Source organism: Melanerpes formicivorus, unplaced genomic scaffold (assembly GCF_026170545.1).
Source record: "Melanerpes formicivorus ecotype bairdi unplaced genomic scaffold, bMelFor1.0.p_v2 SCAF_208, whole genome shotgun sequence".
NCBI lineage: Eukaryota > Metazoa > Chordata > Aves > Piciformes > Picidae > Melanerpes > Melanerpes formicivorus.
In genome coordinates, this window is record NW_027142560.1 from 32536 (window position 1) to 57478 (window position 24943).

The 24943-nt window shown below is 63.8% G+C and overlaps 2 protein-coding genes across 2 annotated transcripts; both read right to left on the bottom strand.

The window, feature by feature from the left end:
- Nucleotides 1–3048: 3048 nt before the first annotated feature.
- DCAF11 (DDB1 and CUL4 associated factor 11) lies at nucleotides 3049–16025 on the bottom strand. The gene is given in 15 exon segments (XM_068169652.1): nucleotides 3049–3166; nucleotides 3581–3687; nucleotides 4324–4476; nucleotides 5136–5277; nucleotides 5279–5290; nucleotides 6524–6715; nucleotides 7802–7928; nucleotides 8852–8906; nucleotides 9604–9750; nucleotides 10313–10413; nucleotides 10744–10808; nucleotides 11407–11528; nucleotides 11697–11779; nucleotides 13135–13361; nucleotides 15969–16025. Coding segments are annotated over 15 exon segments (1692 nt in total). The 3' UTR covers nucleotides 3049–3064.
- Nucleotides 16026–16194: 169 nt separating this feature from the next.
- LOC137457901 (phosphoenolpyruvate carboxykinase [GTP], mitochondrial-like) lies at nucleotides 16195–24343 on the bottom strand (the record flags this gene model as incomplete). The annotated part of the gene is given in 7 exon segments (XM_068169653.1): nucleotides 16195–17473; nucleotides 18241–18336; nucleotides 18580–18649; nucleotides 18651–18718; nucleotides 19715–19933; nucleotides 21136–21298; nucleotides 24206–24343. Coding segments are annotated over 7 exon segments (1212 nt in total), but the record flags the coding sequence as incomplete, so codon positions are not given.
- Between the last annotated feature and the right edge of the window lie 600 nt (nucleotides 24344–24943).

Sequence of the window (24943 nt, forward strand, 5' to 3'; positions counted from 1 at the left end):
CCCTCCCCTCCCTCCTTCTCTTCCACCCCTGCCCCCATAGCTCCTCCCTCCCCTCCTCTCATGTCCCCCCTCCCCCCAGCCCCGCACCTCACCCTTCCCCTTCTTGCCTCCCCCTCCCCTCCCCCTCCCCTGCCCCAGGCATTTGCCCTCCCCCAGCTCCACACCTCCCAGCCCCTTTGCCCCCTCCCCTCCCCCTACAGCCCCACTTTTTGCCCTGCTTCCCCTCCCTCCCCCCCAGCCCCATAGCCTTTCCTCCCCCCGTTCACCCCTTCCTCCCCCCTTCTCCCCCTCCCTCACTCACGCCTCCAGCAGGTTGTGGGGCGCCGCCAGGAGGCTGTGGGGGTCCCCCCGGGCCCTGAGGAGGGGTCCCAGGGCCAGCAGCAGGGCGAGGCTCAGGCCGTGGGCCCGGGGGAACCAGGGGGCCCCCAGCAGCGCTGCCGCCCACCGGCTGGCCCCCAGCACGCCCCAGGCCCCCCAGCCCCCCGCGACCCTCCCCCAGCCTCCCGCGACCTTCCCCCAGCCCCCCACGACCCTCCCCCAGCCCCCTGCCCCCCAGCTCTGCCCCATGGCGGCCCCCGGGGCGAAAGGTGGAAGGGAGAGGAGGAGGAGGAGAGAGAGCAGAGAGGGAGGGGGAGGGGAGGAACGGAGCCAAGGACAAGTGGAGGGCAGGGAGGGAGGAGGAAGGGAGGCGGAATGGGGGAGGGGAGGGGAGGGAGGAAGGGGGCAGGGGGGAGGGGACCAGCCATGGGGCAGCTGTGGGGCAGGAGGGGAACTCAGGGGGCAGCTGTGGGGCAGGAGGGGAACTCAGGGGGCAGCTATGGGGCAGGAGTGGCACTTAGGGGGCAGCTGTGGGGCAGGAGGGGAACTCGGGGGCAGCTATGGGGCAGGAGTGGCACTTAGGGGGTAGCTATGGGGCTGGAGGGGAACTCAGGGGGCAGCTATGGGGCAGGAGTGGCACTTAGGGGGCAGCTGTGGGGCAGGAGGGGAACTCAGGGGGCAGCTGTGGGGCAGGAGTGGCACTTAGGGGGCAGCTGTGGGGCAGGAGGGGAACTCAGGGGGCAGCTATGGGGCAGGAGTGGCACTTAGGGGGCAGCTGTGGGGCAGGAGGGGAACTCAGGGGGCAGCTATGGGGCAGGAGTGGCACTTAGGGGGCAGCTGTGGGGCAGGAGGGGAACTCAGGGGGCAGCTATGGGGCAGGAGTGGCACTTAGGGGGCAGCTATGGGGCAGGAGGGGAACTCAGGGGGCAGCTATGGGGCAGGAGTGGCACTTAGGGGGCAGCTGTGGGGCAGGAGGGGAACTCAGGGGGCAGCTATGGGGCAGGAGTGGCACTTAGGGGGCAGCTATGGGGCAGGAGGGGAACTCAGGGGGCAGCTATGGGGCAGGAGTGGCACTTAGGGGGCAGCTATGGGGCAGGAGGGGAACTCAGGGGGCAGCTATGGGGCAGGAGTGGCACTTAGGGGGCCCCACCCTCAGGTGCTTACCCAAAATTGAGGACTTTTGCCCAACTGAGTGTTTTTAGCCCAAAACTGCAAACTTTTGCCCCAAACTGAGAATTTTGGACCCAAATTTGAGGGGGGTTGACCCAAATTGAGGTTTGTACTCCAAATGGAGGATTTTTGCCCAAAATTGAGCTTTTTCTAGCCCAAACTAGTCTCCAAACTGGTGACACAGGGGTGTGAGGGGTGACCACTGGATGGCTCCATGTCCCAGGGGAGGCCAGGGACAAGCAGAGTCCCTCAGGGATCAGTCCTGGGACCAGGCTTGTTCAACATCTCTGTGGGTGCCATGGACAGTGGCACTGAGAGCACCCTCAGCAGGGTTGCTGATGACACCAAGCTGTGTGGTGCAGCAGACAGCTGGAGGGAAGGGATCCATCCAGAGGGACCTGGACAGGCTGGAGAGGTGGGCACAAGCCAACCTCAGGAGGTTCAACAAGACCAAGGGCAGGGTCCTGCATCTGGATGGAGGCAATCCCAGGCACAAAGCCAGGCTGGGCAGGGACTGGCTGGAAAGCAGCCCTGAGGAGAGAGCCTTGGGGGTGCTGGGGGAGGAGAAGCTCAGCAGGAGCTCTCAGTGTGCACTTGCAGCCTGCAAAGCCAACCAGAGCCTGGGCTGCAGCAGGAGAAGTGTGGCCAGCAGGGCAAGGGAGGTGATCCTCCCCCTCTGCTCAGCTCTGGGGAGACCCCACCTGGAGTACTGCCTCCAGTTCTGGAGCCCCTATGGCAAGAGGGATGTGGAGGTGCTGGAAGGTGTCCAGAGCAGGGCCAGGAGGATGAGCAGAGGGCTGGAGCAGCTCTCCTGTGAGGACAGACTGAAGGAGTTGGGGCTGTTCAGTCTGCAGAAGAGAAGGCTCCCAGGTGACCTCATTGTGGCCTTCCAGGATCTGAAGGGGGCTACAGGAAGGCTGGGGAGGGACTGCTCAGGATCTCAGGCAGTGACAGGACTAGGGGGAATGGAATGAAGCTGGAGGTGGGGAGATTCAGGCTGGAGGGGAGGAGGAAGTTCTTCCCCATGAGAGTGGTGAAGCCCTGCAATGGGTTGTGCAGGGAGGTGGTTGGGGCCCTGTCCCTGGAGGTGTTTAAGCCCAGGCTGGATGAGGCTCTGGGCAGCCTGATCTAGTGTGGGGTGTCCCTGCCCATGGCAGGGGGGCTGGAGCTGGATGATCCTTGGGGTCCCTCCCAACCCTGAATGATTCTATGATGCTATTTTTGGGGTCTAGACAAAGTTTTGAGGCTAAAAACGAAGGTTTTGTGGTCTGGGATGATGAATTGAAGCCGGAAAGGAGGAATCTGGGGAGTCACAGGAGATTTGGCACTAAAAATGAGGAATTTTAGGGCTTAAAAATGAGGATTTTCGTGGGGTCTGAACTACACTTTGAGGCTGAAGTGAACATTTTTGGAGCTGAAGTGACGATTTGGGCCAAGCCTCGGGAACCTGGGACCTACAACTGAGGATCTTGGGAGCCTGAAAGGGACTCTGGAGGCCTCCAAGGTCATTGCTGCGCCCCCAGCCCTGCTCCCTCCCCCCCCCCCCCAGCTGTCACTGAGTCGTGTCGATGCGTTTTTATTGGCTGACAACTTCCAGGGGGCGGAGCTCGTCCTGGTCCCGCCCCTCTTCTTCCTCCTGAGGCTCTCGATAGGCCCAGAGCCGGACAGAGCCATCCCACTGCGGGGGGAGGGGAGGGGAGGGGAGGGGAGAAGAGGGTAAGCAAGAGCCTCCCAGTGCCTCCCAGTATGACCAAATCCCCTCCCACTGCTTCCCAGTAACCTCCCACTCCCCTCCCAGTAACCTGCCAGTGCTTCCCACTCCCCTCCCAGTGCTTCCCAGTCCCCTCCCAATCCCCTCCCAGTGATTCCCAGTAACCTCCCACTCCCCTCCCAGTGCTTCCCAGTCCCCTCCCACTCCCCTCCCAGTGCTTCCCAGTAACCTCCCAATCCCCTCCCAGTGCCTCCCAGTAACCTGCCAATCCCCTCCCAGTGCTTCCCAGTCCCCTCCCAGTCCCCTCCCAGTGCTTCCCAGTAACCTCCCAGTTCCCTCCCAGTCCCCTCCCCTCCCCTCCCCTCCCCTCCCCCTCCCCACCGAGGCGCTGGCCAGGGTGCCCTCGTGGGGATGCCAGCAGACGTCTCGCACGCAGGCACCGTGATTGGTCAGCCTCCGGACCGGCCGCCCAGTCAGGACGTCGTATACTGGGGGGGGGGGGGCAGGGACGGCAATGGGGACACGCCCACCGCAAGCCACACCCCCTCAAGTCCCTCCCAGTCCTGTCCTAGTCCCTCCCAGACCCCTTCCCCAGCCCCTCCCAGCCCCTCCCAGACCCCTCCCAGCCCCTCCCAGCCCCTCCCAGACCCCTCCCAGTCCCTCCCAGCCCCTCCCAGTCCTTCCCAGTCCCTCCCAGACCCCTCCCAACCCCTCTCAGTCCCTCCCAAACCCCTCCCAACCCCTCCCAGTCCCCTCCCAGACCCCTCCCAGTCCCCTCCCAGACCCCTCCCAGACCCCTCCCAGACCCCTCCCAACCCCTCCCAGTCCCCTCCCAGACCCCTCCCAACCCCTCTCAGTCCCTCCCAGACCCCTCCCAACCCCTCTCAGTCCCTCCCAGACCCCTCCCAACCCCTCCCAGTCCCCTCCCAGACCCCTCCCAGACCCCTCCCAACCCCTCCCAGTCCCCTCCCAGACCCCTCCCAACCCCTCTCAGTCCCTCCCAGACCCCTCCCAACCCCTCTCAGTCCCTCCCAGACCCCTCCCAACCCCTCCCAGTCCCCTCCCAGACCCCTCCCAGTCCCTCCCAGACCCCTCCCAGACCCCTCCCAGTCCCCGGCACTGACCAATCACGGAGCCATAGGCGCAGCCTGCCCCCAGGTAGAGGCCTCCCTGGGCAGGCGGAGGGGAGAGGCGGCAGCGCAGCAGGGTATGGAGCACGGCGTGGCCTCGGTAGGTCATCAGGGAGCTGTCCCCTGGCAGCGGCGTCGCCGTCATGGCTGCCGGGGAGGGGGGACACAGCCAATCAGCACCCACCCTGCTGCGAGGCCACGTTGCAAGCGGCCAATCAGCGCCAGCCTCGCTATGGGGCCAGTATGTAAGCAGCCAATCGGTGTCTGCCCTGCTTGGGAAAGCTCTGAGGGAGCCAATCAGAGCCCACCTCGGTGTGGGGCCAGCGTGGAAGCGGCCAACCAACGCCAGCCTCGCTCTGGGGCCAGTATGTAAGCAGCCAATCGGTGTCTGCCCTGCTTGGGAGGGCTCTGAGGGAGCCAATCAGAGCCCACCTCGGTAGGGGGCCAGCGTGGAAGCGGCCAATCGGTGCCAGCCGTGCTATGGGGCTGGCACCTGCCCTGCTATGGAGAACTAGTGGCAGAAGGGACTGGGGGGGGGGGGGGGCAGGTGCTCAAGCAGCCAATCAGTGCAGGCCTTACCAGGGAGAGCTTGGGGGGGTGGAGGGAGCAGCATGGCTCAAGCAGCCAATCAGCTCTCGCCTTGCTCTGGGGCTGGGGTGGGCTAGGAGGCAGCAGCCCTCGAGGAGCCTCCTAGGGGCCCTTGGCCTCCAGGCTGCAGTTCCCCTCCCCCCCGGCAGGGGTCGCGCCGGCGCCCAGCCCTCCCCACGCCCAGCCCCCCCCCGCCGGGGCCGGCGGCGCCCACTCACCCCTGCGGGGGGCGCGCTGCCAGCGGTAGTCCCAGCTCTGCCTGGCCACGGCCCGGCGGGCGGCCGCCAGCCCCCCCGGCCCCGTGGGGCGCCGCAGGTCCCACAGCTTGGCCGTCTGGTCCTTGGAGTTGGACACCAGGTACCCGCCCGTCCCCCTGCGCCGGCACGGGCCGGTGAGCGCCGGCCAGCTCCCCAGGGCCTCCCAGACCCCTCCCAGGAACCTCCCAGGCCCCTCCCAGTGCCTCCCAGGAACCTCCCAGTCCCCTCCCAGTGCCTCCCAGACCCCTCCCAGTGCCTCCCAGGCCCCTCCCAGTGCCTCCCAGGAACCTCCCAGTCCCCTCCCAGTGCCTCCCAGGAACCTCCCAGTGCCTCCCAGGAACCTCCCAAACCCCTCCCAGTGCCTCCCAGACCCCTCCCAGTGCCTCCCAGTAACCTCCCAGACCCCTCCCAGGAACCCCCCAGGCCCCTCCCAGGCCCCTCCCAGACCCCTCCCAGTGCCTCCCAGACCCCTCCCAGGAACCCCCAGGCCCCTCCCAGTGCCTCCCAGGCCCCTCCCAGGCCCCTCCCAGTGCCTCCCAGACCCCTCCCAGTGCCTCCCAGTAACCTCCCAGACCCCTCCCAGTGCCTCCCAGGAACCTCCCAAACCCCTCCCAGTGCCTCCCAGACCCCTCCCAGTGCCTCCCAGTAACCTCCCAGACCCCTCCCAGGAACCCCCCAGGCCCCTCCCAGGCCCCTCCCAGACCCCTCCCAGGAACCCCCAGGCCCCTCCCAGTGCCTCCCAGGCCCCTCCCAGGCCCCTCCCAGGAACCTCCCAGTGCCTCCCAGGAACCTCCCAGTGCCTCCCAGGAACCTCCCAGACCCCTCCCAGTGCCTCCCAGTAACCTCCCAGACCCCTCCCAGGAACCACCCAGGCCCCTCCCAGGCCCCTCCCAGTGCCTCCCAGACCCCTCCCAGGAACCCCCAGGCCCCTCCCAGACCCCTCCCAGGAACCCCCAGGCCCCTCCCAGTGCCTCCCAGGCCCCTCCCAGGAACCTCTCAGTGCCTCCCAGGAACCTCCCAGACCCCTCCCAGTGCCTCCCAGAAACCTCCCAGTGCCTCCCAGAAACCTCCCAGTGCCTCCCAGGAACCTCCCAGACCCCTCCCAGGCCCCTCCCAGTGCCTCCCAGACCCCTCCCAGACCCCTCCCAGTACCTCCCAGGAACCTCCCAGACCCCTCCCAGTGCCTCCCAGACCCCTCCCAGACCCCTCCCAGTGCCTCCCAGACCCCTCCCAGGAACCTCCCAGACCCCTCCCAGGAACCCCCCAGACCCCTCCCAGACCCCTCCCAGTGCCTCCCAGTCCCCTCCCGGTGCCTCCCGCTGTCCGCCCGCGCCCCCCAGCGGCCGTACCCGGGGGTGCAGGAAGGTGATGCCGTCCCTGTGCCCTGCCAGCAGCCCCACAGGGCTGTCCCTGCCCTCGCCCAGGCAGCGCCGGTCCCAGGCCCGGCAGACGCCGTCGTCACCCCCCGAGAGCAGCAGGTGGCCCCCGGCCCCCTCCTCCCCCAGGGCCACCGCGTTGACATCGTCACCGTGGGCCTGCACCTGGGGGGAGGGGGTGGTGGCCAGAGACCCTCCCAGTACAGGCCAGCAGCTCCCAGTACAGACCAACAGCCCCGGGTCCCCTCCCAGGAGCTCTGCGCCACCTAATCCCTCCTTAGCCTCCTCCCAGGCCAGGCCAGTTCAGACCAGTTCAGGCCAGTTCAGTCCAGGCCAGTTCAGACCAGTTCAGTCCAGGCCAGTTCACACCAGTTCAGTCCAGGCCAGTTCAGGCCAGTCTAGACCAGTCCAGGCCAGTTCAGACCAGTCCAAACCAGTTCAGACCAGTCCAGAGCAGTCTGGGCCAATATAGGCCAGTCCAGGCCAGTTCATACCAGTCCAGGCCAGTTCAGACCAGTCCAGACCAGTTCATACCAGTCCAGGCCAGTTCAGACCAGTCCAGACCAGTCTGGACCAATCTAGGCCAGTCCAGGCCAGTTCAGTCCAGGCCAGTTCAGGCCAGGCCAGTTCAGGCCAGGCCAGTCCAGACCAGTCCAGGCCAGTTCAGACCAATCCAGACCAGGCCAGTCTAGACCAGTCCAGTCCAGACCACTCCAGACCAGCCCAGGCCAGTTCAGTCCAGACCAGTCCAGACCAGTCCGGGCCAGTTCAGGCCAGTTCAGGCCAGTCCAAGTCAGTCCAGACCAATCTGGGCCAGTCCAGGCCAGTTCAGTCCAGACCAGTCCAGGCCAGTCCAGGCCAGTTCAGTCCAGACCAGTCCAGACCAGTCCGGGCCAGTTCAGGCCAGTTCAGGCCAGTCCAAGTCAGTCCAGACCAATCTGGGCCAGTCCAGGCCAGTTCAGTCCAGACCAGTCCAGGCCAGTCCAGGCCAGTTCAGTCCAGACCAGTCCAGGCCAGTCCAGGCCAGTGAAGCTCTCCCAGCATCTCCCAGTACAGACCAGTAACCACGCCCCTCCCCCACCAGGGGAGTCCCCTCCCCCCACAGGAAGTGCCTCTGCCCTCCCCTGGAAGTCCCTCTTCCTCTTCCCACCCCAAGAACTTCCTCTTTCCTTTACAGGAGCTCCTTCCTCAACCCCCCACCCCCCAGAGTCCCCTCCCCCCCCAAACCGGAAGTGCCGCGGCCCCACCCACCCTGAGCACTCTGCGCTGCACCTGGCGGTCGTACACGTAGAGGCAGCCATCGTTGGCCCCGCCCAGCACCTCCCTGCCGTCCGGCCCCACGGCCAGCGAGAAGACAGCGAAGCGACGCTCCTCGGGGCTGGGGGCGGGGACAGGCCGGCGGCAGCCAATCAGCGCCCGCCGGCGCCACACCCGCAGCTCCCCGCGCCCTGCCCAGCGCCCCCCAGCATGGACCTGAGCCACCCCCAAACCCCCTGCCCAGCGCCCCCCAGCATGGCCCTGAGCAACCCCCAACCCCCTGCCCAGCGCCCCCCAGCATGGACCTGAGCCACCCCCAAACCCCCTGCCCAGCGCCCCCCAGCATGGCCCTGAGCAACCCCCAACCCCCTGCCCAGCGCCCCCCAGCATGGACCTGAGCCACCCCCAAACCCCCTGCCCAGCGCCCCCCAGCATGGCCCTGAGCAACCCCCAACCCCCTGCCCAGCGCCCCCCAGCATGGACCTGAGCCACCCCCAAACCCCCTGCCCAGCGCCCCCCAGCATGGCCCTGAGCAACCCCCAACCCCCTGCCCAGCGCCCCCCAGTATGGACCTGAGCCACCCCCAAACCCCCTGCCCAGCGCCCCCCAGTATGGACCTGAGCAACCCCCAAACCCCCTGCCCAGTGCCCCCCAGCACGGACCTGAGCGACCCCCAAACCCCCTGCCCAGTGCCCCCCAGCACGGACCTGAGCAACCCCCAAACCCCCTGCCCAGTGCCCCCCAGTATGGACCTGAGCCACCCCCAAACCCCCTGCCCAGCACCCCCCAGCATGGACCTGAGCCACCCCCAAACCCCCTGCCCAGCGCCCCCCAGTATGGACCTGAGCAACCCCCAAACCCCCTGCCCAGCGCCCCCCAGTATGGACCTGAGCAACCCCCAAACCCCCTGCCCAGTGCCCCCCAGCATGGACCTGAGCAACCCCCAAACCCCCTGCCCCGTGCCCCCCAGTATGGACCAGTCCAAACCAGCAACCCCCAAACGCCCTCCCAGTGCCTCCCAGTCCAAGCCAGTGCTCCCAGTACCGCAGGTCCAGTGCCGTGTGGGTGTCTCCATCTCCATAGATGTCATAGACGTGAACTGGGGGTGGGGGAAGAGCCAGTTGCAAACCAGTGCCTCCCAGTATGAACCAGTAACCTCCAAACCCCCTCCCAGTGCCTCCCAGTATGACCCAGCAACCTCTAAACCCCCTCCCAGTGCCTCCCAGTATGAGCCAGTAACCTCCAAACCCCCTCCCAGTGCCTCCCAGTATGAGCCAGTAACCTCCAAACCCCCTCCCAGTGCCTCCCAGTATGAGCCAGTAACCTCCAAACCCCCTCCCAGTGCCTCCCAGTATGAGCCAGTAACCTCCAAACCCCCTCCCAGTGCCTCCCAGTATGAGCCAGTAACCTCCAAACCCCCTCCCAGTGCCTCCCAGTGCCTCCCAGTATGAGCCAGTAACCTCCAAACCCCCTCTCAGTGCCTCCCAGTATGAGCCAGTAACCTCCAAACCCCCTCTCAGCGCCTCCCAGTGTCCCCAGTCCCCTCCCATAGCTTCCCAGACCCTCCCAGTAACCTCCTAGCAGCCTCCCAGTGCTTCCCAGTCCTCTCCCACAGCTTCCCAGTGCCTGCCAGGAGCGGTCCCGTGCCTCCCCCTGCCCGCATTGCCTCCCCCTGCCCGCATTGCCTCCCCCTGCCCGCGGTGCCTCCCCCTGCCCGCATTGCCTCCCCCTGCCCGCGGTGCCGCCCCCTGCCCGCAGTGCTGCCCCCTGCCGGCGGTGCCTCCCAGCTCACTCACTGTAGTCAGACCAGCTGGAGTAGAGGCACTGGGAAGCATCAGGGCTGAAGACCACATCCAGGATGCTCCACCCCACGTCCCGGCCCCGGGCGGTGCCCAACAGCCTCAGCCTCTGCCCCTGGCACTGGTACAGCCTCAGTCGCTGGTCTGAGACCGGTCCAGACCAGTCAGGACCAGTCCGGGCCAATGAGGGCCCCACAGGCTCAGCCCAGGCCACCAAATCCCTTCCCAGGGACACCAAAGGCCTCCCAAAGCCCTTCCAAGCATCAACCAGTAAGAGAAAAAGCAGCTCCCAGCAGCTCCCAGTAATGTCCCAGCCCCTTCCCAGCCTCTCCCAGTCCCTTCCCAGTCCCTTCCCAGTCCCTTCCTAACCCCTCCCAGTCCCTTCCCAGTCCCTTCCTAACCTCTCCCAATCCCTTCTCAGTCCCTCCCCAGTCCCTTCCCAGCCTCTCCCAGTCCCTTCCCAGCCCCCTCCCAGTCCCTTCCCAGCCCCTCCCAGTCCCTTCCCAGTTCCTTCCCAGCCCCCTCCCAGTCCCTTCCCAGTCCCTCTCCCAGCCCCTTCCTAACCCCTCCCAGTCCCTTCCCAGCCCCTCCCCAGTCCCTCCCAGCCCCTCCCAGTCCCTTCCCAACCCCTCCCAGTCCCTTCCCAGCCCCTCCCCAGTCCCTCCCAGCCCCTCCCAGTCCCTTCCAGCCCCCCCCAGCCCGTTACCCTGGCAGGCCGTCACGAACAGGTCCCCTTTGGGGGAGAAGAGGCCACAAAAGGCCTTCTGGGGGTAGGTGTCCGAGAAGCAAACCTGATTGGGCAGGAAGCTGCCGGGGGGTGGGGCAAGAAGGGGAATAAGCCAATCGGAGTGCAGCCATTGGTGGATATGGGGCGGGGGGGGGCAGGGAAAGCCTGCAGAGGTGATGGGATAGAGACCTGCAAGCCCCACCCCGCAGCTGGGCGTGGCTATGCAAATAAAGGGGCGGGGCCGGGGCAATGGCAGTGGGTGAGGGGGAAGGGTCCAAACCAGTTTAAACTGGGATGGGGGGGTGGGAGGGGAGGGGGCGCGGGAGGGAGACCTGAGGTGCATCCAGCACCCCCCAGTGGCCTCCCAGTGCCTCCCCATAGCCCCAGCCCCCCCCCCCAGCAGCACTCACTGGGAGCCCAGCCGAGATTTCTCCCCCGGGGAGAAGCTGCCGTGGCGGCACCGCCCCCACTCGCGCTATTGGTCGGCAGGGAGAGGGGGCGGGGCTTAGTGGGGCGCACCCACACAGGCCACACCCAGCCCCCCCCAGTCCCTACACAGTCCTTCCCGAACCCCTCCCAGTCCCTCCCAGTCCCCTCCCAGTCCCTGCCAGTCCCCTCCCAGTCCTTCCCAGTCCCTCCCAATCCCCTCCCAGTCCCTCCCAGTCCCCTCCCAGTCCTTCCCAGTCCCTCCCAGTCCCTCCCAGTCCCCTCCCAGTCCCTCCCAGTCCCACCCACTCCCTCCCAGTCCCTCCCAGTCCCCTCCCAGTCCCCTCCCAGTCCTTCCCAATCCCCTCCCAATCCCCTCCCAGCTCCTCCCAATCCCCTCCCAGTCCTTCCCAATCCCCTCCCAATCCCCTCCCAGCTCCTCCCAATCCCTCCCAGTCCTTCCCAATCCCCTCCCAGCTCCTCCCAATCCCTCCCAGTCCCTCCCAGTCCCTCCCAGTCCCCTCCCAGTCCTTCCCAATCCCCTCCCAGTCCCTCCCAGTCCCCTCCCAATCCCTCCCAGTCCCCTCTCAGTCCCTCCCAGTCCCCTCCCAATCCCCTCCCAGTCCAAACCAGTCCCAGCCAGTTACCAGCCGCAGCAGCCTGGGCAGGTTCCCCTCCGGGGGGGTCGGCCCCGGGCCCCTCCCCCCCAGCAGCTCCAGCTGCGACCTCAGCTGGTGGGCGTCGAGCACGCGGGTGTCCGGGGGCGGGGCTAGGGCCGGGATTGGAGGGGGCAGGGGTCACCCACAGTCACGTGGGGCGAGAGGGAAAGGCCTCCAGAGGCCGCCCAGCCCCGCCCAGCCCCCCGCCCAGCCCCCTCCCAGCCCCGCCCAGGCCCCTCCCAGCCCCGCCCAGCCCCCTCCCAGTCCACCCCAGTTACCTGGTGGGGGCTCCCCCTCCCATGGCTCCTCCTCCTCCTCCTCGGCTCCGCCCCGCTGGCCTCGCCCCGCCCCCTCCTGGCCCCTGTCCGGGGAGAAACCACCGGGGGAGCACTTGGTGTGCGTCCCAGTAACCACCCAGTGCCTCCCAGTGCGGCCAAATCCCCTCCCAGTGCGGCCAAATCCCCTCCCAGTGCCTCCCAGTGCCTCCCAGTGCGGCCAGATCCCCTCCCAGTGCCTCCCAGTGCGGCCAGATCCCCTCCCAGTGCCTCCCAGTGCGGCCAAATCCCCTCCCAGTGCCTCCCAGTATGACCAAATCCCCTCCCAGTGCCTCCCAGTATGACCAAATCCCCTCCCAGTGCCTCCCAGTGCAGCCAAATCCCCTCCCAGTGCCTCCCAGTGCGGCCAAATCCCCTCCCAGTGCCTCCCAGTGCGGCCAAATCCCCTCCCAGTGCCTCCCAGTATGGCCAAATTCCCTCCCAGTGCCTCCCAGTGAGGCCAAATCCCCTCCCAGTGCCTCCCAGTATGGCCAAATCCCCTCCCAGTGCCTCCCAGTATGACCAAATCCCCTCCCAGTGCCTCCCAGTGCAGCCAAATCCCCTCCCAGTGCCTCCCAGTGCGGCCAAATCCCCTCCCAGTGCCTCCCAGTGCGGCCAAATCCCCTCCCAGTGCCTCCCAGTATGACCAAATCCCCTCCCAGTGCCTCCCAGTATGACCAAATCCCCTCCCAGTGCCTCCCAGTGAGGCCAGATCCCCTCCCAGTGCCTCCCAGTATGACTAAATCCCCTCCCAGTGCAGCCAAATCCCCTCCCAGTGCCTCCCAGTATGACCAAATCCCCTCCCAGTGCCTCCCAGTGCAGCCAAATCCCCTCCCAGTGCCTCCCAGTAACCTCCCAGTCCCTATCAGCCTGCCCCAGTTGCTCCTTATCTGGGTCCCAGTTGCCTCCCAGTGCCTCCCAGCTCCCCTCCCAGTTGCCTCCCAGTGCCCCCAGCTCCCCTCCCAGTGCCTCCCAGTGCCCCCAGCTCCCCTCCCAGTTGCCTCCCAGTGCCCCCAGCTCCCCTCCCAGTGCCTCCCAGTGCCTCCCAGCTCCCCTCCCAGTTGCCTCCCAGTGCCCCCAGCTCCCCTCCCAGTGCCTCCCAGTGCCCCCAGCTCCCCTCCCAGTTGCCTCCCAGTGCCCCCAGCTCCCCTCCCAGTGCCTCCCAGTGCCCCCAGCTCCCCTCCCAGTTGCCTCCCAGTGCCCCCAGTTCCCCTCCCAGTTGCCTCCCAGTGCCTCCAGCTCCCCTCCCAGTGCCTCCCAGTGCCCCCAGCTCCCCTCCCAGTGCCTCCCAGTGCCTCCCAGCTCCCCTCCCAGTTGCCTCCCAGTGCCCCCAGCTCCCCTCCCAGTGCCTCCCAGTGCCCCCAGCTCCCCTCCCCCTGCCCCCCCTGTCCCCCCCCAGTACCTCCTCAGCAGGTAGGCCAAGACTTGAGCCAGATCCAGATCTTCCTCTTCATCCTCCTCCTCCTCATCCTCTTCCCTCCTCCTCCTCCTCCTCCTCTCCTCTTCCTCCTCCTCTTCCTCCTCCTCCCCACTTCCGCTTTCCTCTTCCTCCTCGGGGGGGGGGGTGGGGGGAGGGGAGGAGCTGCTGCCCCCCCTCCTCCCCCCCCCTCCCTCTCCCCCCCTCCTCCCCTACTGCTGTGAGACCCCATGGGGGGGGGGGGGGGGGAGGGGCGAGCCCCGACCCCCTCTTAACCTCCCGCGCAAGTCTCCAACTCCCCCCCCCGCCGCTTCCGAGCGCCTCGGACCCCTCCCCCCAAGCCGCAGCGACCAATCAGAGTAGGCGCGGGTGCGGCGTAGCCAATCAGAGGGTGAGGCTCTCGAGGGGGGGGAGGGGGGGTTTGCCCGACCCTCCCTCCCGGGCTCCGGCTGCGGAGCTGCCTCACAGGCGGCGGCGACCGCGGAGCTGCTCGGGAGGAGGCGGCCCAGGGGCCGGGGGCGGAGCTTAGAGGGGGGAGGAAGGGGACGAGGGGGCGGAGAGCCAATGGGCGTTGGGGGGGCGGTGCAGCGAGGGGCGGGGCTAGGGCCGGAAAGAGCCGAGGGTGGCCCGGAAAGAGCCGAAGCTGAGTGAGGGCCGAAAGGAGCCGAGGCAGGGCCGAGCCGGACCCCGGAGCGACGCAGCCAGGGCCGGGAGGGGGCGGGGCCGGGAGGGGGCGGGGCCGGGAGGGGGCGGGGCTAGGAGCGGCGGCAACGAATGGGAGGCAAGAGGAGGCGCGGGGGCGGAGGAGAAGCGACCCCAGAGGCCTCCCAGCATGGACCAGTAGCCTCCAGCCCCCTCCCAGTATGGACCAGTAGCCTCCAGCCCCCTCCCAGCATGGACCAGTAGCCTCCAGCCCCCTCCCAGCATGGACCAGTAGCCTCCAGCCCCCTCCCAGTGCCTCCCAGCATGGACCAGTAGCCTCCAGCCCCCTCCCAGTATGGACCAGTAGCCTCCAGCCCCCTCCCAGTATGGACCAGTAGCCTCCAGCCCCCTCCCAGTATGGACCAGTAGCCTCCAGCCCCCTCCCAGTGCCTCCCAGTATGGACCAGCAGCCTCCAGCCCCCTCCCAGTATGGACCAGTAGCCTCCAGCCCCCTCCCAGTATGGACCAGCAGCCTCCAGCCCCCTCCCAGTGCCTCCCAGTATGGACCAGCAGCCTCCAGCCCCCTCCCAGTATGGACCAGTAGCCTCCAGCCCCCTCCCAGTATGGACCAGCAGCCTCCAGCCCCCTCCCAGTATGGACCAGTAGTCTCCAGCTCCCTCCCAGTATGGACCAGCAGCCTCCAGCTCCCTCCCAGTATGGACCAGCAGCCTCCAGCTCCCTCCCAGTATGGACCAGCAGCCTCCAGCTCCCTCCCAGTATGGACCAGCAGCCTCCAGCCCCCTCCCAGTGCCTCCCAGTATGGACCAGCAGCCTCCAGCCCCCTCCCAGTGCCTCCCAGTATGGACCAGCAGCCTCCAGCCCCCTCCCAGTGCCTCCCAGTATGGACCAGTAGCCTCCAGCCCCCTCCCAGTGCCTCCCAGCATGGACCAGCAGCCTCCAGCCCCCTCCCAGTATGAACCAGTAGCCTCCAGCCCCCTCCCAGTGCCTCCCAGTATGGACCAGTAGCCTCCAGCCCCCTCCCAGTGCCTCCCAGTATGGACCAGTAGCCTCCAGCCCCCTCCCAGTATGGACCAGCAGCCTCCAGCCCCCTCCCAGTATGGACCAGCAGCCTCCAGCCCCCTCCAGTATGGACCAGCAGCCTCCAGCCCCCTCCCAGTATGGACCAGTAGCCTCCAGCCCCCTCCCAGTGCCTCCCAGTATGGACCAGTAGCCTCCAGCCCCCTCCCAGAGCCTCCCAGTATGGACCAGCAGCCTCCAGCCCACTCCCAGTATGGACCAGTAGCCTCCAGCCCCCTCCCAGTGCCTCCCAGTATGGACCAGCAGCCTCCAGCCCCCTCCCAGTATGGACCAGTAGCCTCCAGCCCCCTCCCAGTGCCTCCCAGCATGGACCAGCAGCCTCCAGCCCCCTCCCAGTGCCTCCCAGTATGGACCAGTAGCCTCCAGCCCCCTCCCAGTGCTTCCCAGCATGGACCAGCAGCCTCCAGCCCCCCTCCCAGTGCCTCCCAGTATGGACCAGCAGCCTCCAGCCCCCTCCCAGTGCCTCCAGCATGGACCAGCAGCCTCCAGCCCCCTCCCAGTGCCTCCCAGCATGGACCAGCAGCCTCCAGCCCCCTCCCAGTGCCTCCCAGCATGGACCAGCAGCCTCCAGCCCCCTCCCAGTGCCTCCCAGTATGGACCAGTAGCCTCCAGCCCCCTCCCAGTGCCTCCCAGTATGGACCAGTAGCCTCCAGCCCCCTCCCAGTGCCTCCCAGTATGGACCAGAGCCTCCAGCCCCCTCCCAGTGCCTCCCAGTATGGACCAGAGCCTCCAGCCCCCTCCCAGTGCCTCCCAGTATGGACCAGAGCCTCCAGCCCCCTCCCAGTGCCTCCCAGTATGGACCAGCAGCCTCCAGCCCCCTCCCAGTGCCTCCCAGCATGGACCAGTAGCCTCCAACCCCCTCCCAGTATGGACCAGTAGCCTCCAGCCCCCTCCCAGTGCCTCCCAGCATGGACCAGCAGCCTCCAGCCCCCTCCCAGTGCCTCCCAGTATGGACCAGCAGCCTCCAGCCCCCTCCCAGTATGGACCAGTAGCCTCCAGCCCCCTCCCAGCATGGACCAGTAGCCTCCAGCCCCCTCCCAGCATGGACCAGCAGCCTCCAGGATGCAGTGGGAGGTTACTGGGGGGGACTGGGAGGCTCCAATGCCCTCCCCGCGGCCCCACCCCTCAAACCCCATTGGCTGCATTCCTCCCCTCCCCTGCTCTTATTGGCTGAGCCTCACTCACGTCAGCCTCCCTCCCCCCCCGTTCAGCCAATCGCGGTCACGCTTGGCCCTGCAGCAGCCAATCAGAGCTAGGGGAGCCCTAAAGCCCGCCCAGTCCCCCCCCATGACCCCACGTGACCGCTCCACTCTCATCTTTTTATTGGTCCCCTGCAGAGCCAATCAGAGCAGGGGGGGCGGGGCCCGGAGCCGGGGCGGGGCGCAGCAGGACCCCCCCAGGCCCCCTGGAGGTCCCCAAGGACTGGAGGCCGTCAGGGCCTGGAGGTCACCAAGGTGGCCAACCCCCGCTGGTGGCCAGAAGGTGGCGCAGCCCCGCTGGTGGCCAGCAGGTGGCCAACCCCCGCTGGTGGCCAGCAGGTGGCGCACCACCTCTGGTGGCCAGCAGGTGGCCAACCCCCGCCGGTGACCAGCAGGTGGCGCAGCCCCACTGGTGGCCAGCAGGTGGCGCAGCCCCGCTGGTGACCAGCAAGTGGCACAGCCCCGCCGGTGGCCAGCAGGTGGCGCAGCCCCACCGGTGGCCAGCAGGTGGCGCAGCCCCGCCGGTGACCAGCAAGTGGCACAGCCCCGCCGGTGGCCAGCAGGTGGCCAACCCCGCCGGTGACCAGCAAGTGGCACAGCCCCGCCGGTGGCCAGCAGGTGGCCAACCCCCGCCGGTGACCAGCAAGTGGCACAGCCCCGCCGGTGGCCAGCAGGTGGCCAACCCCCGCCGGTGACCAGCAAGTGGCACAGCCCCGCCGGTGGCCAGCAGGTGGCGCAGCCCCACCGGTGGCCAGCAGGTGGCGCAGCCCCGCTGGTGACCAGCAGGTGGCGCACCCCCGCCGGTGGCCAGCAGGTTGCGCAGCCCCGCCGGAGGCCAGCAGGTGGCGCAGCCCCGCTGGTGGCCAGCAGGTGGCGCAGCAGCCCCTCCCCCGAGGGCCCCTGCCCCCCCCCCGCTCTGTGGCCTCCTCACCACTTCCTCAGCCTCCCCTCCAGCGCCTCCAGCTCCTCCCACAGCTCCCTGGGCAGGTCCTGGCCGAAGTGCTCCTCGTAGTAGCTCCTCAGCTCCTGCACCTCCTGCCCCCAGAAGCCTTTGTCCAGGGGGAAGAGCTGGGAGTAGGAGACCCCAGGCAGGCCCTGGAGGTCCAAAGCTCCCTCCTGGGGCACCAGCCCGAAGGGAACCTCCTTGGCGCTGCCCTCCCCCCGCAGCCTGCTGCAGATCCAGGCCAGGACCCTGATGTTGTGGCCGAAGCCCGGCCAGAGGAAGGTGCCCTGGGCAGGGTCCCTCAGGAACCAGTTGACATGGAAGACCCTGGGGAGCTGGAGGCCGAGCCGCTCCCCCAGGCCCAGCCAGTGGGCCAGGTACTGCCCTGCGTTGTAGCCCAGGAAGGGCCTCATGGCAAAGGGGTCGTAGAGGAGCTGCCGGCCTGGGGGGGACGCAGGGGGTGAGCACCTCCCAGGCAGAGGCAGTTATGGGGGCTGGGGGTCCTCAGGGTGGGGCTGGGGGCAGGTGGGGTGGGTGGGAGGGGGCTGGAAGGCAGTGGGACAGCATGGCAGAGAAGGTCCTGGCGGGGGTGGGAGGTAGCTATGGGGGCTGGGGGTCTTCAGGGTGGGGCTGGGGTGGGTTGGGGGCGGGTGGGAGGGGTGGGACAGCATGGCAGAGAAGGTCCTGGGGGGGGTGGGAGGTAGCTATGGGGGCTGGGGGTCCTCAGGGTGGGGCTTGGGAGGGGTTGGGGGCGGGTGGGAGGGGTGGGGACAGCATGGCAGAGAAGGTCCTGGGGGGGGTGGGAGGCAGCTATGGGATCTGGGGGTCCTCAGGGTGGGGCTGGGAGGGGTGGGAGGGGGCTGGAAGGTGGGTTGGGGGCGGGTGGGAGGCAGTGGGTCAGCATGGCAGAGAAGGTGCTGGGGGGGTGGGAGGCAGCTATGGGGGCTGGAGGTCTTCAGGGTGGGGCTGGGGTGGGTTGGGGGTGGCTGGGAGGGGTGGGACAGCATGGCAGAGAAGGTCCTGGGGGGGGGGGTGGGAGGGGGCTGGAAGGCAGTGGGTCAGCATGGCAGAGAAGGTCCTGGGGGGGGGGGTGGGAGGGAGCTATGGGGGCTGGGGGTCCTCAGGGTGGGGCTGGGGTGGGTGGGAGGCAGGGGGTGGGAGGAGGGTCCCCAGTGGGTGGTCCCTGGCGCCCCCTGCCCCCCCCCTCACCCTGGTGCTCGGCGGCCGCCGTGGCCTCGCTGCGCAGGGAGCTGCCGACGAAGACTCCGTGGCGCCACCCGAAGGCCTCATAGACCAGGGGCACCCCTAGGGCAGTGGCACCAGGGTGGGTCAGAGGCCTCCTGGGGGTGACCTCCTGGAGCCACCTTGGGCCACCTTGGACCACCCAAGGGCCTCCCGGAGTCGCCCAAGGGCCTCCCGGAGCCACCCAAAGGCCTCTCAGAGTCGCCCAAGGGCCTCTCAGAGTCGCCCAAGGGCCTCCTGGAGCCGCCCAGAACCCCCCCAGAAGGTTCCAGCCCCAGGCAAAGCCCCCAGGAGGGCCTCACTCACCCCGTGGGCGGCGCCCCCCGAAGATGATGGCGTCAATGGGGACCCCCTCGGGGTCCTCCCAGGCTGGGTCCCATGGCCGGACACTGCCCAGCAGGGACGCAGAACCTGGAGTTGGGGTGGGCACAGGGCTGGGGGTCACCTGTGGGGGGACAGAGAGGACCTGCTGGAACATTCTGGAACCCACCCAGGAGCTTTTGGAACCCATCAAGAACCTTTGGGATCCACCAAGGACCTTCCAGGATGCATCAAGGGCCTTCTAGATACCACCCAGGACCTTCTGGAACCCCTCAAGATGCTTCTAGAACCTAGGGAGGGTCATGCTCAGCCTTCTAGAACCCACCCAGGACCTTCTGGAACCCGCCCAGCACCACCCAAGAACCTTCTGAACCCACCCAGGACCTTCTGGAACCCACCCAGCACCACCCAAGAACCTTCTGAACCCACCCAGGACCTTCTGGAACCTGCCTAGCACCACCCAAGAACCTTCTGAACCCACCCAGGACCTTCTGGAACCCACCCAGCACCACCCAAGAACCTTCTGAACCCACCCAGGACCTTCTGGAACCTGCCTAGCACCACCCAAGAACCTTCTGAACCCACCCAGGACCTTCTGGAACCCACCCAGCACCACCCAAGAACCTTCTAGAACCCACCCAGGAACTTCTGGAACCCGCCCAGCACCACCCAAGAACCTTCTGAACCCACCCAGTACCTTCTAGAATCCATCAAAAACCTTCTAGAACCTACCAAGGACCACCCAGAGCCCACCCAGACCCTTCAGGAACCCACCAAGGGGCACCAAGAACCTGCTGGAATCCATCAAGGGTCACCAAAAAACCTTCTGGACCCACCAAGGAGTTTCTAGAACCCATCAGGGGTCACCAGGAACCTTCTGGGACCCACCCAGGATCACGCAAGAACCTTCTGGGCCCACCAAGAACCTTCTACAACCTACTAAGGACCTTCTAGGACTCCACCAAGGATCTTCACTGACCAAAGGACCTTCTAGAACTCACCAAAGACCTAGACCCAAGCAAGGATCTCCTGGCACCCAACCAAAGTCCTTCTAAGACCTCCTAGGACCTCCTAGGACCTTCTGCCCCGCTCCAGCTGGCCCCAGCAAGAGGTGCCTCACCGGGTGTCCAGGGTTGGCCCAGCCAGGAGGTGAAGGTGGTGCCTGGGGGCAGGTCCTGGTCAATGCCCTCCCAGTAGACTCCTCCCTGGCTGGTCAGCCCCACGTTGGTGAAGATGGTGTTGGAGCTGATGGTGGCCATGGCCTTGGGGTTGGTCTTCCAGGAGGTCCCTGGGGCCACCCCGAAGAAGCCACACTCAGGGTTGATGGCTCGGAGGCGACCTGGGGACAGGGGACAGTGGTGGAGGAGGTCCAGGAGGGGTTGGAGGAGGACCTGGAGGGTCAGGAGGGCATCTAGGAGGGGTTGGAGAAGGTCTAGGAGGGGTTGGAGAAGGTCTAGGAGGGGTTGGAGAAGGTCTAGGAGGGGTTGGAGAAGGTCTAGGAGGGGTTGGAGGAGGTCTAGGAGGCGTTGGAGGAGGTCTAGGAGGCGTTGGAGGAGGTCTAGGAGGGGTTGGAGGGCGTCTAGGAGGGGTTGGAGGGCGTCTAGGAGGGGTTGGAGGACGTCTAGGAGGGGTTGGAGCACCATCTGGGGGAGCTAGATGCTCTTTGAGGGATCTAGAACCAGTGACCTAGGATCAGCTTGGAGGGACCCAGAGCATCTTCTAAAGGACCTAGAGCCAGCTTGGAGAGACCTCCACACTCTTTGAAGGATCCAGAACCAGCTGAGAAGGAGCTGGAAGCTCTCAGCTTGGAGATATCTGGAACCATCTTGGAGAGCCCCAGAACCCCACTGAAGGATCTCAAAGCTCTTTGAGGGCTCCAGAACCCTCCTTGGAGAGACAGAGGAGTCTTGGAAGGCACTAGAACCACCTTGGAGGAACCTAAAACCACCTTGGAGGGAGCTAGAACCACCTGGGAGAGCCCCAGAGCCTCACTGAAGAACCTTAGAGCTCTTTGAGAGGATCCAGAGCGCTCTTGGAGAGGCAGAAGAGTCTTTGATGGAGCTAGAACCAGCTTGGAGGGACTTAGGACCTCCTTGGGCTACCTAGAACCAACTTGGAGTGAGCTAGGTCCAGCTTGAGGTGACCTAGAACCAGCTTGCAGAGACCTAAAGCCATCTTGGAAGGGCCTGGAACCAGCTTGGAGGGACCTAGAATGAACTTGGAGGGAGCCAGAACCAACCTGGAAGGACCTCAAAGCTCTTTGAGATCTCCAGAACCCCCCTTGGAGAGACAGAGGAGCCTCAGGAGGAGGTAGAACCAGCTTGGAAGGAGTTGAAAACTCTTTAAGGGACCTAGGCCTAGCTCAGAGAGAGCTAGAACCAGCCTGGAGTGAGCTAGAGCCGACTCAGAGGGATCTCAATGCTCTTGGAGAGCTCCAGAACCCCCCTCGGAGAGAGAGCGGAGCCACAGGAGGAGCTGGAAGCAGCCTGGAAGGAGCTGCGGCCCCCTGGGGCAGGGGCAGGGGCAGGGGCAGTTCCTGACCTTGGTGGTCGAAGCGCATCCAGGCGATGTCGTCCCCCACGCACCGCACCTCCCAGCCGGGCAGGGCCGGGCTCAGCAGCGCCAGGTTGGTCTTGCCGCAGGCGCTGGGGAAGGCGGCGGCCAGGTACCGCTTCCGGCCCTGGGGGTCGGTGACGCTCAGGATCTGCCACGGGGAAGGGGAGCCGGCCGTCAGGAGAGGGCCCAGAGCGGGCTCCAAAGGGCCTGGAGGCTCTCTGAACAACCTCAGCACTCTTTGAAGGACCTGGAAGCACCTCTGAGGCACCCAGAACTACCTTGGGAGGAGCTAGAGCCTCGCTGAAAGACCTAGGGCCAACTTTGAGGTACCCAGAACTACCTAGAAGCTCCTTGAAGGACCTAGAACCAGGTTGGAGGAAGTTAGAACCAGACTGCAGAGAGCCAGAAACTCTTTGAGGGACCTAGAACCAACTTGGAGGGAGCTGGAAGCTCTCTTGGAGGAGCCTAGGACCAGCTTGGAGTAACCTAGGACCAGCTTGGAGGAGCCTAGGACCAGCTTGGAGGAGCCTAGGACCAGCTTGGAGCCACTTGCAGCCCCAGGGGGGTGACACTCAGGATCTGCCATGGGGGGGGAAGAGGAAGAAGATCTACAGCCAGTTTTGAAGGACCTATAACCAACACAGAGAAAGATGGAAGTTCTTTGAAGGACCTAGAACCATGCTGCAGAGAGCTAGAAACTCCTTGAAGGAGCTAGAACCAGCTCAGAGGGACCTAGAAGCCTTTGAAGGACACAGAACCCCCTTGGAAGGACCTGGGGCCAACTTGGAGGGTCTCAAAAGCTTTTCAAATGACCTAGAACCACCTTTGAGGTGCCAGGAACCGCTCTCAGCCCCGGGGGTTGGTGACACTGAGGATCTGCCACAGGGGGGGACAGGGAGAAGGCCTAGAGCCAGTTCTGAAGGAGCCAGAACCTCTCTGAAGGCCCTGAAATGAGCTTCGAGAGACCTAGAACCACATTTGACACTGAGCCTCCAAATTTGGAATTAAAATCCCCAATTTTGAGAGAAAGTCCACAAGTTTTGACCTAAAATCCCAAATCTGGACTCAAAAATCCCAAATTTGGGACAAGAGTGTCGAATTTTCACCTAAAATCCCCAATTTTGAGAGAAAGTCCCCAAATTTTGACCTAAAATCCCAAATCTGGACTCAAAATCCCCAATTTGGAACAAGAGTGTCGAATTTTCACCTAAAATCCCCAACTTTGAGAGAAAGTCCCCAAATTTTGACCTAAAATCCCAAATCTGGACCCAAACTCCCAAATTTGGAACAAGAGTGTCGAATTTTCACCTAAAATCCCAACTTTGAGAGAAAGTCCCCAAATTTTGACCTAAAATCCCAAATCTGGACTCAAAATCCCCAATTTGGAACAAGAGTGTCGAATTTTCACCTAAAATCCCCAATTTTGAGAGAAAGTCCCCAAAGTTTGACCTAAAATCCCAAATCTGGGCTCAAAACCCCAAATTTGGAACAAGAGTGTCGAATTTTCACCTGAAATCCCCCAATTTTGAGAGAAAGTCCCCAAATTTTGACCTAAAATCCCAAATCTGGACTCAAAATCCCCAATTTGGAACAAGAGTGTCGAATTTTCACCTAAAATCCCCAATTTTGAGAGAAGTCCCCAAATTTTGACCTAAAATCCCAAATCTGGACTCAAAATCCCCAATTTGGAACAAAAGTGTCAAATTTTCACCTAAAATCCCCAATTTTGAGAGAAAGTCCCCAAATTTTGATTTAAAATCCCACATTTGGGCCCAAACTCCCAAATTTTGACTGCAAACCTCAAAACTTCGTCTCGAAAGCCACTAATTCTGACCCTAAAGCCCTCAAAGTTCCACTGCAAATTTCCAAGTTCGAAGCCAAACCTCCACAGTTTTAGTCAGAAGCTTGGAGTCAAGGTTCCAAGTGTTTAGTCCAAGTCCCCAAAGTTTGACTGGAAATTTTAAAACTTGAATAAAAATATTTTGAGATGAAAATGAAAGTTTGACCTAGAATCCCAAATTTTGGCCAAAAATCCCAAATTATGACCTCAAACCTCCAAATCTGGAGGCAAGAATCTCCCAGACTGAGTCAGAAGCCCAAACTTTGAATTCAAGTCTCCAAGGTCTGAGCTCCAGTTCCAAATTTTGACCTGAAATCCCTGAATTTTTAGCCAAGATGCAAAATTTGGAGTTGAAATCCCCAAGTTTTCATCTGAATTCCCAAATTAGGACTTAAAATCCCACGTTCTGACCTAAAATCCCCAAAGTTTTACTCCAGATGCCCAAATCTGGTCTTCAGAGCCCCAATTTTGAGTGGAAGTCCCAAATTTTGACTCAGAATCACCAAATTTTGCCTTTATGGTAGTTTGGGTTTTTTTTTCACCAAAAGTCAAATTTTGAGCAGGGCTTCCTGGATTTCCAACTTAAATCCCTGAATTCTAACCTAAACCCCAAGTGTTGAGGTGAAGCCCTGAATTTGGACTCAGAATCACCAAATTTTGTCTGAAAATACCCAACTTTTCACCTAGGGTTCCAAATCCCCCCAATTTGGGCCCCAAATTCTCAGCCTTTAATCTAAAATCCCCACATTTTCACCTAAAATTCCAAATTTTCATCTAAAATCCCCAAATTTTGGCCTAAAATCCAAACAAAAAATCCCCAAATTCTCACCTAGAATTCCAAATTTCCACCTACAGCCTCCAAATTCTCCTCAAGTTCGCCAACCTTCCCCTAACCCCCCCCCGCCATGTCACCCCAAATGCCAAATTTTGGCCAAAAAGCCACCGATTTTCACCCAAAAGTCTCAAGTTTCACCCAAAAGTCTCAAGTTTTCAACTAGAACCTCTAAATTTTGACCTCAAATACCGATTTTGCAGCAGAATTCTCAAGTTTTCCCCAAAATTCTCAATTTCCCCCAATTCTCCAGTTCCCCTCTAAAATCCCCAAATTTTGGCCTAAATTTCTCAAATTTCACCCACACCCTCCAAATTTTCCCCTGAACTCCCCAAATTCGGAGAGACCTCTCTCAGCTTGCCCTGCCCCCGTGCTCCCCTCACCAGCATGTGCTCTGCCAGCCAGCCCTCCTCCCGTGCCAGGCAGGAGGCGATGCGCAGGGCGAAGCACTTCTTGCCCAGCAGGGAGTTGCCGCCGTAGCCGCTGCCGAAGGAGACGATGCGGCGCTGCGAGGGCAGGTGGGGCGATCAGCGTCCGCTCGGGCTGCAGGGCCAGTGCCGGGACCGGGGGCTCTGCGGGGCAGGGGCGACACACAGAAACAGAGCGGGAGGGACTTCGGAGGGGAATTTGGGGGAAAGAGGAGAATGGGAACAGAACTGGGGGGGATTTGAGGGAAATTTGAGGGAATTTGGGCAATTCAAAGGAAATCTGAAGGGAAATTGGAGCAAATTTGGAGGAATTTGAAAAGTTTTGGAACTTGAGGATAATTTGAAAGGAATTTGAGGGAATTGGGGAATTTGAGGGAAATTTGAGGGAATTTGGGCAATTTGAAGGAAATCCGAAGGGAAATTGGAGCAAATTTGGAGGAACTTGGAAAGTTTTGGAACTTGAGGATAATTTGAAAGGAATTTGAGGGAATTGGGGAATTTTGAAGAAAATCTGGGGAATTTGAAGAAAATCTGGGGAATTTGAAGAAAATCTGGGGAATTTGAGGGGAATTTGAAGGAATGGTAATGAGGGAGAGGGAGGTGATGGGGAACAAGAAGGGGAGGGAGAGGGCAACGAGACAGAAGGGAAGTGAGGGGAAGGAAGGGCAGGGAGCTGTGGGGGGCAGGGACACC